The following is a 13,433-nucleotide window of genomic DNA, read 5'->3' as shown; positions in this document are numbered from 1 at the left end:
CATTAACTGTAAATAACAAAGCAAAAGCAAAGCAAAGTAGTATGTTTCACCTTTTTAAAAATCATATTTATAAATGTTTTATTATGTATATTGTATTCTTTTAGAATTGGGAGAGGGGTAAGCCCCACTCAAGTGAGGTAACAAACTTGCCATCTTTTACAAAATTTAATTAGAACTGACAATCTTATGGTTAGCCCTTAATTCCTGAGACTTTGAACATTGTTTTCTGTGAATTTTCTTTGAAAAATGCTCATACTAATTTTAAATTACAGTATGTCTCAAAAAATGAAAATATTAACATTAATATGTTAGAAAGGAAAACCATCATCCAAGTGTGTTTATTAACTTAAGTGCTAATATAAAGTCTTAAAGTCTAATCTATTGACTTTAAAAAAGAAAAAGATAATGCTTAAAGATAAGCTTAAAAGAAAGATATGCTTGAAATGGACAAATACAACATGCCTGAAGAAAACTAGACCTGAACTCTGTGTTGAAATATGGAATTTGGATAGGTTAATAAAAGATAAGCAAGTATAAAAGGCCAAGAGAACAATATTAACAAAGGCTCAAATGCAGAATGCAAACACATTGAGTGTGTACGTTAATCAGAATGGACTCATTAGAAGGAGGAAATACCCACAACTGGGCTTGATATTGAGATTTAAGACCATCAATTTATCCTGAAGATAACTGTAATGGAGAGCCGTAAAGGCTGTTTGAGAAGGTAAGAGCCATGATGAAATTATTATGCAGGATAGAATGGTAGCATGGAACAGAAGCTGCAAGCCTGAAGACAGTCAGGGTAACTGGGAAGTCCTTGAACAATATGTACAGGAGGTAACTACTACCTAGCTCAGATGATGGCAGTAAAATGGAAAGACACGTAGTGGAGTTCAACATAAAGGAAACATTTTCAGATACTAGTGTTTGACTCTACCACAAACATAAGGAAGAAAGGTGTAAATATGAGGTTTTGACTGAGTAATTGGGAAGAAAACGGCAGTGATTACAGAGAAGTTCAATCAGAAGAAGCAAATTTGGGGAAGGGGGAGTATATGTAAGAGGATGAATGCAATATTAGCTTCATTAAGTTTGAGAGATGAGAAAGAGAACAAAATGCACCCGGCTGAGGTTCAAGCTGGGGCTTCTGAGTTATAGATCAGAACCAGAGATTTATGCAAAATTCATTCTAAAAGAGGCGATGGTCTTAAGAATTCATAAGTAGTTTTGATTGAAAAAGAATATTAATTAAAACTTATGGAAGCCTCAAAATATTTCAATGAAGAATGCTCCCACTTAGAGTGGGAATAGGAGGAAGAGTCCAGAAAAAAAAAAAAAAAAAGCACAGGTATCAGAGATCAAATTGAACTCCAGGAGCAGTGTTCATCACACCAAAGTAATTGGCGGTCTCAGGTACTATATTAGTGTCCTAGGGCTGCCTTAACAAATTACTAGAAACTTGGTGCCTTAAAACAGTAGGAATTTATTCTTTCCCAGTTTGAAGTCAAGATGCCTGGAGCCTATGAGAGAGCATCCATTCCCTATCTCTCCCATCAATTCCGGTGACTGCCAGCACTCCTTGGCATTCCTTGGCTTGTAGACTCATCGCTCCAACTTCTGCTTCCTTTGTCACATCAACTTCTCTTCTGTATTTCTGTGTCTCAAGTCTCTCTATTTTTTAAGGACACTTATCGTGGGATTTAGGGTCCATCCTAAATCCAGGATGATCTCATCTCAAGATCCTTATCTTAGTTACATCAGCAAATACTCTTTTTCAAAATAAGGTCACAATCACAGGTTCCAAGGCTTAGGCCTTGGAAATATCTTCTGTAGGGCCACCATTCAACCCTCAAAAGGTGTTATGAAAAAGGATGGAGTGATAAGGTAGTAAGGTAAGTTGTATACTATTACAGGATTTGAGAGAGTTAATAAAAACTCTGTGAAGTAAACGGTTATTCCCATTTTACATATGAAAAATTAAGGCTCATTTTGTTATTAAAAAGTAATTGCTTTCTTACCCTGAAGGCATTTTTAATCTGTTTCTGTTTTAATTTTTTGTTTCTTAAAGGCATAGTGCATGCTGATACAGACACAGAAAAGCATTCATTTTATTGCTTTTCCTTTGGAAAGGAAGAATTTGTATTCATCCATCATATGCCTTCTCCCAACTCTCTTCTAATCACTGAAAGTGCAAGATTTCCAGAAAGGAATAGAGTTGTTTATTTGCTTGTTTGTTGTTTTGATTTAGAAAAGGGAAAAGCTAATTGGGGAAAATAAGGATCAAGATTCTTTTCATCCCAGAAGAAGCTATTGAAATGGACAAACCGAATGATGATCACATTGTAATTGCTGAGTAGTTTAACTTCTTAAGGGATGCTGCTGCTATTGTTTCCATATAGAAATCTTATGTCATGCACTAGATTAACTGTCCATTTGAGCCTACTCTAGACATGTGAAATCTCCCAAAATTCATATTGGTATTCATATACTGGATAATGAGGTAAATTCTCTATGCATTTTCAAATACAACATTTGTTCAAAATGTTACTATAAATACCAGAGACAGAAAATATTCTAGACCTCACTACTGATTTATATTATGTATTAACTAATATTAATAGTATATACTATATATTTTATTTATTATATATTAAACTTATATTTAATTATATCATTTAATAATTATTGAACCTTATTTAGTATGTTTATAATAAATGTCTGATGACTTCAAGCAACTTGAAAGGTTATATTGACTCTTTTTATAAACCACTACATACAAAATACCAAAACAAATTGATTTGCTTATTCAATGAAACAATCCATTGATTGAGTTGTTTAAAAAATGTACCACTGGACGTTTACTTGAAATGACCAATCACTATGGTCTACTAAAAAAAAATGTAGGAAATATTACAATAACTCTTAATTATCTCCCAAATTCCCACTTCCTTCTGGCTAAATTTACCTTTCTGGCCTCATCTGCCACATCTTTTCTAAAAGTATCACTTAACCTAATTGAATAAATCCTAAATATACTTATAGCTTTTCTAATTTTATTTATAATTATTTCTGGAAAACAACCTCCCCGCCAAGACTTTTCCTGTCAACCATCCGCAGATGATTCTAGAATGGCTCAAATGTATATCTCTTCCTTGAAGTTTTATCCAATTCCCCAGCTATAAATAATCTCCCACCATCTTGGTGGTTTATAGCCATCTCTCTGAAAGTGGTTATATTATGCTGACATTCATTGTTGTTACTCAAGAACATAATATTATCCCTTTTATTACCTTGCAAGCTCCTTAAGGATACAGTAATGTGTAGTTCTTGTTTTTGTTTCCTTGCAATAGGAGCTCAAAATGATTTCTTGAATAAATGAATGAACACACAGATGAAAATGATACTTGCTACAGAAAGAGTAAAAATGAAACTAATCTCTGTCTATATGGGATAGGTATTTGCATTTACAACCCAAATTGGATTATGTGTAGCCAAACCAAAATCAGCTGCATTGATTTTCTTTCTTTTGATGGCCAAAATGATCCTTCTAAGTCAAGGTCAATGTTCTCTTCCTCCGAAGAAAGGATGCTTAAATTATTTGGTTTCCTGTACTTTTATTCTGGGAAATATTTCAACATTTGTTAATTTTAGATAAAATTGAAAGCCCAATGAAGTAACTGAGTTGTTAGTGATCATTTGGGAAGTCTAACCTTTGGGTCAAACTATGCAGGAATGAATATTCATACCCTTAATATGGTTCAGACACAAGCACATGTATACACATACACAGATTATAGACGTCAAATTTGTGAAACTTCCACAGTATCACTATTAATGCTTCCTCTAATTTAAGAGTTTATAAATATTTAGGAAAAAATAACCTCACAATTTATTTACAAAACGTCAATGAATTCTGCCCTATCACCAGCAAAAACACTTCACTGTCTTGTGAAATGAAATTTCAAGCACAGGTAACATGTACTTGCCTTCTACCTGTGGGCTGTGCTTTGTTTAGTTGAGGCTTCTGTGATTAAGATCAAGTATAATTTAAGAAACAAATGGTCAAATTTTTCCAGAATTAACTTTCAGTTGTAAAATTGTTTACTTCTAAGGTTTAGATTTCTCAGCAAAATTTCATAAAACTGATGTTTAAGTAGACAAAGCAAAATGTAAAGAAGGTCTCCTACATACTACCTAATCTGTGATAAACTAGAAAGCTGCAAAATAAAATGTATTAGTAGTTTCATTGCATTTGAATATTTGAAAACGTGCATTTATCTCAAGAAATTATAATCAGTTTTAAAGATTAGCAGAGAATATGTGGATGATGACAAAGTCAGAGTACTAAATTTTTAGGAGATAATAATGAGTTTATTGGCAGATAACTTCAGGGTATGAAATAAAATATGCATTGCATTTTGATAGTAATTTTGATAGATTCGGTATGTTTTGAAATCCACACCTTTGATTTATGTTCTCTAAATATTTATGTATTCTCAAGTGCATTTGAAGCTGACATCGCATAACTATATTCGAGTTAAAGAAATGATGATAAAAAGATCTGCTACACTGGGAATTGAGATTTATTCAGATCATATCAGCAAAACAACTTTATTACTTATGAAGAGAAGAGATCTGGATTACCCAAACTGTTCAGCAAACTACCTTTTGCTTAATTTTTTATTTCTATTCCTCTAAACAGAGACAAGTTAAGTGATTTAAAGCACAGGGTTAGCAGAAGAGTGAAATATACACAAGACAAACAGAAAGTTCTTTAAAGATTCTCCCAATTCTTATCTCTTTCTTTTCAGGATCATTATCCACATGTCCCCTAACTCTTCACCATGGTTCTCTTCTTTCAGGAAAATGGACTCATAGAGTTTATATTAAAGTGTCTATATATTATATATTATATTGTCTATATTTAGGAAGGCACCAGTTAAGAAAATTTGAATGTTCATGTGCTACAATTATTATATATGTGGCTCATGTCAAAATAAGCTTTTTCTGGAGTCAGAGTATGCTTTGTTTGCATGGATACAGTCATAGGTACTGCTTTCAGTTTTAAGACTTTTCTGTTCTCTCAATCTTTAAAATATACTACTATTACCCTTATGTGACATAGAAACTTCAGTCTGACTTTCTTAATGTGTTTAAGGCTTAAAAAAACTGAAATGCCTGTTAAGCCTGACTATTAATGATATGGAAAGAGGAGTCAGGATGTAAGAGGAATTAATGCCTAGCAAGGCACACTTGGTAACACTTACAAAGACTCATCTCCATCTCTCAACAATGCTTCCCAATTAACAGTAGGACAGATACTTTTATCTGCCTGATAATTTATCTCCTTAAATAGGCTTGCTTAAAGAAAAGTTACCTTATCATGAATATTAGATCTCTTTCTTTTCTCCTCACCAAATAAGGACTATTGCAAATCAAGAATATGCCCAGACTTGAATCAGAATGCCCTCATTTTTTCAGATTCAACATTTAAATTCAATTGTTTTCTTTCCCAGAAGTTGGAGAGGTCAAACATATGAATCCAAGAATGGACACTTATAGAAAAATGAGAAAATGAGTTCCTCTTTTTCTCCTACTCTCCTGGCAGTGAATTCTATATTTACACTGCAAACAAACAGGAAAATGCCTGCTTGATCATTTGTAAATCATTAACATTTTTATTTTACTCTAACTAGTTTTTTCCCACAGATCCACAGATTTAAATTTGAGCCTTTTAATTAAAAAGTGGATGTCTACAATCAGTGAGCAGTCAGCTCTAACAGGCAGGGACATTTCTATAACAAAATCAATGCTGCATTTGGACAATAATCCTCATGTAAACCTGTGTATCTGTGACATGAATTGAGAAACACACTTTCCAAATTCATAACTCTGTCAAAAGTATATACACTTCTTTTCAAAATTACAGGTAACCTCTTCCCAAGTCTTTATGTTGTTTTTTCCAGTGTACTCATTCTGTTTTGGTCATTTTTCTGTGATAAAGCCCCTGTGATGCTAAAAGAGAGTAGATACATATTGAGGACCTGGTTTAATATGGAAAATTTTTGAAAGGGTGCTTATTTTTTTCCCTTTTAAGTGCCAACTAGGCCCTGTTTTAAGATCAAACTTAATTGTATTCCATAGGTATTTTGGTGGAAACTGAAAAGGAATGGAAATTTGGTACTTCCAGTTTAAAGAACCTGTCCATTTCTGATCTAAACTCTTTTTAAAAGCCCTCAAGAGTACTTAATCCTTGTGATTGGCTTGATGATCCTTCCAAGTCAATTTTTTTTCTTGACCTGTATATATCTCACAATGATCAGTAGAAGGCAAGAAGGGTAAAAAAAAAAAAAAGTGGGAGGTGGATTTTTAGTAACTCACAAGTATTAAAAGAAAAAAATGTTTTTTCTTTCCATTGTGTATACATATATTTGAAAATTTGATCACCTCTAAATTATCTTATAAATATCTGCTTTTCTATGATTATGTAGGTAAATTTACTAGAAAAATCATACTTTTTTATTACGTTATTTTAAAACAAGCATCTGTAGGAGCTAACATAGGACAATTCAGTGGCAAGCACATTGACTCAGAATTGGATATCATGAGTTCATATTTCCTCTTAGATATATTACCTTGGGCAAGACAAGATAGTTAACTTCTTTGTGTATCAATTTCTTCACCCCTAAAATGAGGATAATTATAATACTTGTCTCAGCAAGTTGTAGTGAGATTGAATAAGATATTCCATGTAAACATAACATAGTGTTGGGCATACAGTAAGCACTTAATGTTTGCTGTTATGTTAGCTATTATTCTTTATCTTCTCTTTCTAAGTCTTAAACAAATCTATGTATAACTGTGTTGCTTTCCCCACAGATCAGCTGAGATAGATGATTTCTTCTTTCCAAATTTAGACACTGCATTTTTCTTTCTGGAGAAACTGAGGGATTTCTTATCCAGGATTTTTGGCTGATAATGTTGTTTCTGGAACACATTTGGAAATGCTCCTTTGAAGAGGAGGCTGTTTAGCATGAAAGACAAGAGTGTGATACAACACTAAATGTACTGGACTAAATGCCAGTTCTCCTGATCATGACCTTGGACAAACCGCTTCATTTCTCCATGCCTTTAACTTTTCCGATCTGTAAAATATGATTTTTCCATCCTGTCCCAGGAGCTGAAAGATGCAGGTGGGAAATGGTTTGTGATTTATTATGAGCTGTATGAGAAACTAGAAACTATACTATTGTTCAAAATATTATGAGCTACCAGATAAATCTTTTAACAACTTCACATGGAAGTGATAGGCAGGATTCATGGAGGGAAAGATAATTGGATTATCAGATCAGCATATTTGAAAATAAATATCAGAAATATCTTAGTAGTAACCAACTAGGTATCTTAGTAGTAACTACTATGGCCCCATAATCAAAGTTTATTTTGCCCAATAATTCTTGTTAAAATACTCCTGACTTTTGTGAAATAAAGTTTTTGTTTTAAAGTCCTCCTGTCTGGATATATAGCCGTGTGTTCAAATAGATTATGTACACCCAAGATTTTTGTTTTCTTTTGATAAAAAAGTGAATTCACTTGAGGTAACTAACCTCTGCACACTTGTAAGGAGGGTTTTGTCAAGTGTCCTCAATAAGTCCAAAGACCTGTTTGCATCTGACTCCCTGTTCAGTCCAGCAAAGGCAACAGCAACAGCAACACACCCTGACATCTTGACTGAAATCAATACCAGAGCCGCCACCAAGGTGGCTGAGCAGGCAAATGACGTTTTCAGTGTTGATCCTTCCAATCATGGTCTAGTCCCAACCTTGTCACCCACTCCCGTTTGAAATCTGCATATTCGGACAATAAAAGAAAGCACTGGTGGAAAGGAATAGTGTTGTGCCACACGGCCCTTAATGTACCTCTCCAAATTTAATGAGGTCAGTTGGGCATCTACAGCTTTTGCCTCTTGCTAAGGCTACCCAGGAGAGAAATTCCTCTCTAATACACACACACACATACACACACACGAGCAAACATACCCGCATGCACACACTGCACAAACACACTTGGGAAAACACCCATGCATAGAAAAGCATACCCTTTATTATCTTCCATAAACACGCACTCTTACCCTTCACTACGGCGCGCGTATACACACACACACACTCCCTACGAGAATCACAAACACAAAATGCCACGTACTCGGAGAGCTCAGAATCCTTCCTACGCCTGCAAATTGAACCCACTCACCACGCACGCCCATAGACGCTCGCAGTGTGCCCACATCCCAGAGCAGAACTCCCTCCAGATGCAAACGCCTTGCTCCCCTGAGCCAGCAGCTCCATATCGAGCCCAGGGACAAAAGCTGGCCAGGGTGATAGTGTGGTGTACGGGTCGGGAGCCATCATCTGTGGGCAATGCGAAGAGCTGCAAACCCAAATTGGTCAGTCCTCTTGACCAAGTCCTGTATTTTTTCCTGTGGGTAGTTGCTAATCACTCTGGTAGCCTTCGGCATGCAAATGGAGCCAGAAGCAGTTTTAATTCTCTCTTCCAGAACTAGCGCGGCAGCCCTCCCCTTTCCTCAGATGGGATCAGATTCCCGAGAAGATCAGATCACCAATACCGCGCCTAGTCTAAGGAAGTTGCTGGTTGTAAAATCTAGGCCAGGACCAGCCGAGAAAAGTGGGAAATTGACACACAGGAGCAGAACATGCTGGTCTCAGGACGCAGCTCCGCTACGCCGTGGGATGAGGGAATAAAGATCCCTCATAGATGTGAAAGAGAAGCGGTGACTCACCGCTGGCCAGTAGATGGCGCAAGAACTCTTTCCTTGTACAATCTTAACCCTTGAGGGGTGTGGGGGGGGGGGAGGGGTGCTGCCAAGTCCAGATGTATAGGTACATATATTTTCCGTTTTGAAAGAAACCTTCCATTTACATATTTGGGGTCGATTCGGAATTAAGATAAATGGGTCTGTTCTAGATAACTACCACAGGTAAAGCAGTTTAGCTGCGGCACACATCAGCTGAAAAGGGGTAAGGAGGATGAAAGGGCGAACTATTTAGGGAAAGGACTCTCTCCACCCCATCCCCGCCCTGGTCAAGGATGAAGTCGGTTTACCGAATCATAAAAACTCGGTTCCGAGTTTACACGTAGGCGTTTGAATATGTAAATACATGTGTGCAAATACATTCTTCTCTGTGATCTCCTTTTCAATTAAATCACAGGATAATAAATGCGAGACGCCTGCCTGAAATATACTGCAACTACAGTAGTAACACATGTCCCATTATAACGACGTGGGCATTGATGAAGTCCGGTTCTTTATCATCACGGTGTTCCCAAAATCAACGCAGATCCTCGGATTAAAATATTGCTTTAAAGCGCTTGTATTCACAGGCTGCAACGGAGAGCTCACTAACACAATATTTCTTGGGCTGCTTTTACAGGCAGAATTGATCTATTCAGGGTGGGGGGGAGAAAAAAAAACAAGCCCCTCAATTTCAAATATTGTGGGGAGTTTGTCAGAGAGCGGAGCTGGGCTATAAGAGGCTCACTAGTGGTTTCTGGTGGTTGCTATAACGAGCTAGAATTGAGGTAGATTTTGGCGGAGGGGAAAAAACGCACAAGAAAAGACAGAATCCAGAGTAGCGGAGACTTTGTGCCCCCGTTGGAGAGATGGTTGAGTCCTCGTCAAGGTTGCTGTGGTATCCCAGAAACACCATTCACTCCGAGCTGTGACCGCGCACCAACAACAGCAACAACTCCACTGCGCCGGGCTGAGGAGCAGGAATTAGGAGCTCGCGAATAATATGAAAGGGATCCGCAAAGGGGAAAGCCGAGCAAAGGAATCCAAACCCCCGGAGCCTAGCACTAGAAGATGCGCTAAATGTGGCCGCCTAGACTTCATCCTGATGAAGAAAATGGGGATTAAAAGTGGATTTACGTTTTGGAACCTCGTCTTTTTATTGACGGTGTCTTGTGTGAAAGGTAGGTCTGCTTTCGGGGTCCCCTCTGCTTTGGATGGAGGCGAGCCGACTTGTCGCCGGAGAGAAGCTGGTAGCTTACTTTGCAATTTGCAGTGATAAAATAATCATGATAATACTGAAGAAGGAGTTGATTCACAGCTCCCCCCAACACACACCCCGAGATAGGAAATGCATTTTGCTTGCCAGATTTGGCGTTCAATGCGGTGATTGAGCTTGTGCTCAATAAATATTCTTGCAGTATGCTCAAACGAATACGTGAGTTGATTTGTATAGCCTCTAACTAGTGGATATCCAGGCAGAATTCCTCTGCAAGACTTTTCTTGGTGGTGAGGATTACCTTGATTTCTAGTCAAACCAGTGGGGTTTGATGCTTGAGCAAGAATATTTATATTAAAGACATTCGTTTAAATGCTTTTTAACCCTTTCAGGTAGGAAAGTTACCGACATGCTGGGAATGTGCTGATTTTAAATGCATTAGGGCACAAGGGTCTTCTGAGCATCCCCCCCCCCCAACATGAATGTCTCTGCATGCATCTGTGAATTATTTCTACGCGAGCTCTTATGCGTTGATAAATGGTAGGGGAGCTTCCCTAGGTCCTGTGGTAGAGGTTTGGCTTTAAAATGAGGCTTTAAAACGGTCTGAGAAGCCACGAAGTGTAATGATCCACCTTTGGGGATGAATGAAGGTAGAAGGAAAGTCATTAGCTGACGACCAAAAAGAAAATCTCCAGCAAGTCTCAGCGTTCAGACAGGTAGAGTGAGTGTCACATGCACAGACGAGGGGAGGGGGTGGGTGGGATGTAGAATTTGTTCCTAAGCAGGAAGGCAAGGGACAGTCAGGATCATTGGAAGGAAAGCTGTGCTCGGGGAGAAAATAGATCCCCAGGTCTGTTCCACAACTTCTCCTGCACCCTGCTGTCCATTAATTGCTGCAAAGAATACTCAGGAGGTGTTTATGACTCATGCCATCATTTTTGAACAATCACCTCCCCATACTCATGGCAGCTCTCATAGACGCGAGGGATGTCGCTTTCACTGAAGCCAGTTTCAAATCCCTGGTGTCTGTGTGTCAGGGGGTGGGCAGTGGGGGGAGTTTTGGCCCAGGCGCGCCACGGCTGTCAACACAAACTGGACGCTTCTTCCTTTGTAAAGGAGTGCCTCTCTGAACCGCAATCGGGCCGCGTCTCTATGAAACAGTTTATTGTCCAGCTTGCAGCTGGCTGTCCCCCCCACAGAAGGCAGCCCATTTGCATTCAGTGGAAATGATAATTCATGTTTTGGGTGGAGGGAGCTGGAGGGGTTACCTCTCTCTCTCTCTATTAGGACCAATGATGGGTGACATGTCTCGAATTTTAATTTACATGCCTATATGCCAAGAAGTCGCGCCTGGTTTCTGTGGCAGCAACTGCCTGGTAAACCTGCTCCCTAAAGCTTGATTTTTTTTTTTTTTTCTTTCCTGGAGCCTCAGCGCAGCTCTAAGCCAAAACGCTTGCCCCAAGCGGCGTAACTACACTGCCTAGGGCACAAAACGCGTCTCGGGCTGCTTACAAGGGGTTTTCATAGCCGGCTCTGCGTGTTAGGAGCCTCGCATTTATGCTTAGTTCGCCTGCCCCTGGGAGTCGGTGGTTAATGGATGGCCCTAGGGCTGCCTGCTAGACGCGCGCTCCGCGTGGGGGAGGCGCAGGGAGCCAGCGAAAGCTCCTGGTCGGGAAAATGCTAGAGTGGCTCCTGCTAGAGGATGACCGGGGGTTAAGTGCGAGTTTTCAGGTGATACCTGTTGAGCCAAAACACATTCGAGGGGCAGAAAAGGGGAGGGAGTCTCCGAAGCAGGGCGAGCAAGCGCCTGACAAACACGGAGCCACGCCGCCTGCAATAACAGCCCGGCTGCCCGCACCTACCGTATTGTCCGAATAAGACGCGCAGATAGAAAGGAATGGCGCGTTAATTTGCTTTAAATGGCGCTGGAAACCGGACCCCTCTCTTCTGCTCACAGCTCCCGGACTTTGGACTCAGATAATCGGTCTCCACTGAGTATATTCCAGTTTGGGGGACATTGGGAAGAAGGAGTGTGTCACACTCTGCTTTGGTCCTGTCCAAAATCAATTTTCTACGGACTATTAAAAAAAAATTTTAATGGTAGTAAGGTTCTTCATTGTCACTTATCTGCCACCTGGAAGGCATCTTCTATATTTTACCACTTGGTACGCTGTCCTCAAATTCTGAGAAGCAAACTTACATAGGCTGTACGCTTTAGACTTTTTCCCTATCACCGGGCAGTGCCAATTTTGACAGTTGTGTCTTCTTTCCCTTCACCTTATTTTAATATCACCTGATTCTGAAGGCTTTCTTAAAACTGAGATTGCTGCAGTGACTTAAATGCTGTTTCCCCCAATGTCTATGCCTGCTTTTGTCTTCCACACTATTTCTTTTGGACTCTCAGGCCCAGGGGAAAGCTCAGAATGGGGAGTCGTTCCAAGGGCTTTGTAGGTCCTAATCCAGGCTAGGGAGAGGGATCAGAAGTCCGAGGCTCGCGGTTTTCCACGTGAACTGCTGCGGCCACAAGAATTCCTCCTTCTGCCCACGCTTTTCATCCCCCCACCATCTCACCTCTGCCTGCAACAGCAATGACAAAGAGGCTCAGTGGGAGGAAACGCCTCGGAATAGAAGACAAAGTGGCCTTCGGTAGTAGGCCTGAACCGTTCAAGTGGGGTTGAAAAGAGAGGCAAGCTCCTTTGGGCATTGTACCTCCGCTGTCATCCTTAGAAATAAAAGGCAGAGGAGGACACCAAATTGGGGGTGGGCGGGGGATGCTTAGACCTGATGCGTGCCTATTTTGAGTTCTCTCTCTCTCTCTCTCTCTCTCTCACACACACACACACACACACACATACACATACGCCAGCAGGCAGAGGTTTTTGAAATGCAGCCTGCAGCTGCAGCGTGTCTGCTTAGGTCTCACCCAGATAGAAAGTGTGAATCTCCAAGTCGTGCTTAAACGTCCCGCCCACGTAAACAGACACTCGGGGGTGATTTCCCATGCTTCTTCTGGGGGATTCCGGGGGAGCACACAAACCGGGCGGCCAAGGTACAGAAAGCTGTGATCTCCGTCCACAGCAGGTGGGAGCCGGTATGCCCCGTTCACCACCCGGCGCCACAGCGTGCTTCCAGGGCTTCTCTCAGGACCCCGGACTTCGAGAAGGATCCATGTTTCCGTATGGTCTAGGAACTCCAAGGAGATATTACTCCCACCACAGAGCTCTTCTGGAATAGTGGGGCTCAGAACGTCTCCCCTGACCTCTCCCCCTGGAAAGGGCCGTGGGTGTCCAGGAGGGAAGAGAGCTGCCTGCAGCGCTCATTAGCATCTTTCACCGGCCCCTGGGTGACCACCCGGAGGTCTCTGCCCCGCGCCTGTCTGCGAGGACTGATCACCTCACTCCACACCCT

General features: G+C 40.2%; 1 protein-coding gene across 7 annotated transcripts in view; it reads left to right on the top strand.

Annotated features, from left to right (window-relative positions):
• The first annotated feature begins 9,397 nt into the window (after window positions 1-9,397).
• Window positions 9,398-13,433, top strand: part of CSMD3 (CUB and Sushi multiple domains 3) — a 1,186,048-nt gene continuing 1,182,012 nt past the window's right edge. For 2 of the 7 annotated variants that reach the window (XM_070221725.1, XM_001915960.5), the window contains exon 1: window positions 9,398-9,990. In XM_070221725.1, coding sequence (XP_070077826.1) covers window positions 9,813-9,990 — 178 coding nt within the window. In that variant the 5' untranslated portion in view covers window positions 9,398-9,812. The remainder of the gene's footprint in view (window positions 9,991-13,433) is intronic. The other 5 variants (XM_070221729.1, XM_070221726.1, XM_070221730.1 and 2 more) reach the window with 3 other exon arrangements.

Source organism: Equus caballus, chromosome 9 (genome assembly GCF_041296265.1).
Source record: "Equus caballus isolate H_3958 breed thoroughbred chromosome 9, TB-T2T, whole genome shotgun sequence".
NCBI classification, from domain to species: Eukaryota; Metazoa; Chordata; class Mammalia; order Perissodactyla; family Equidae; genus Equus; species Equus caballus.
This window is presented reverse-complemented; position numbering and strand designations above follow the sequence as displayed.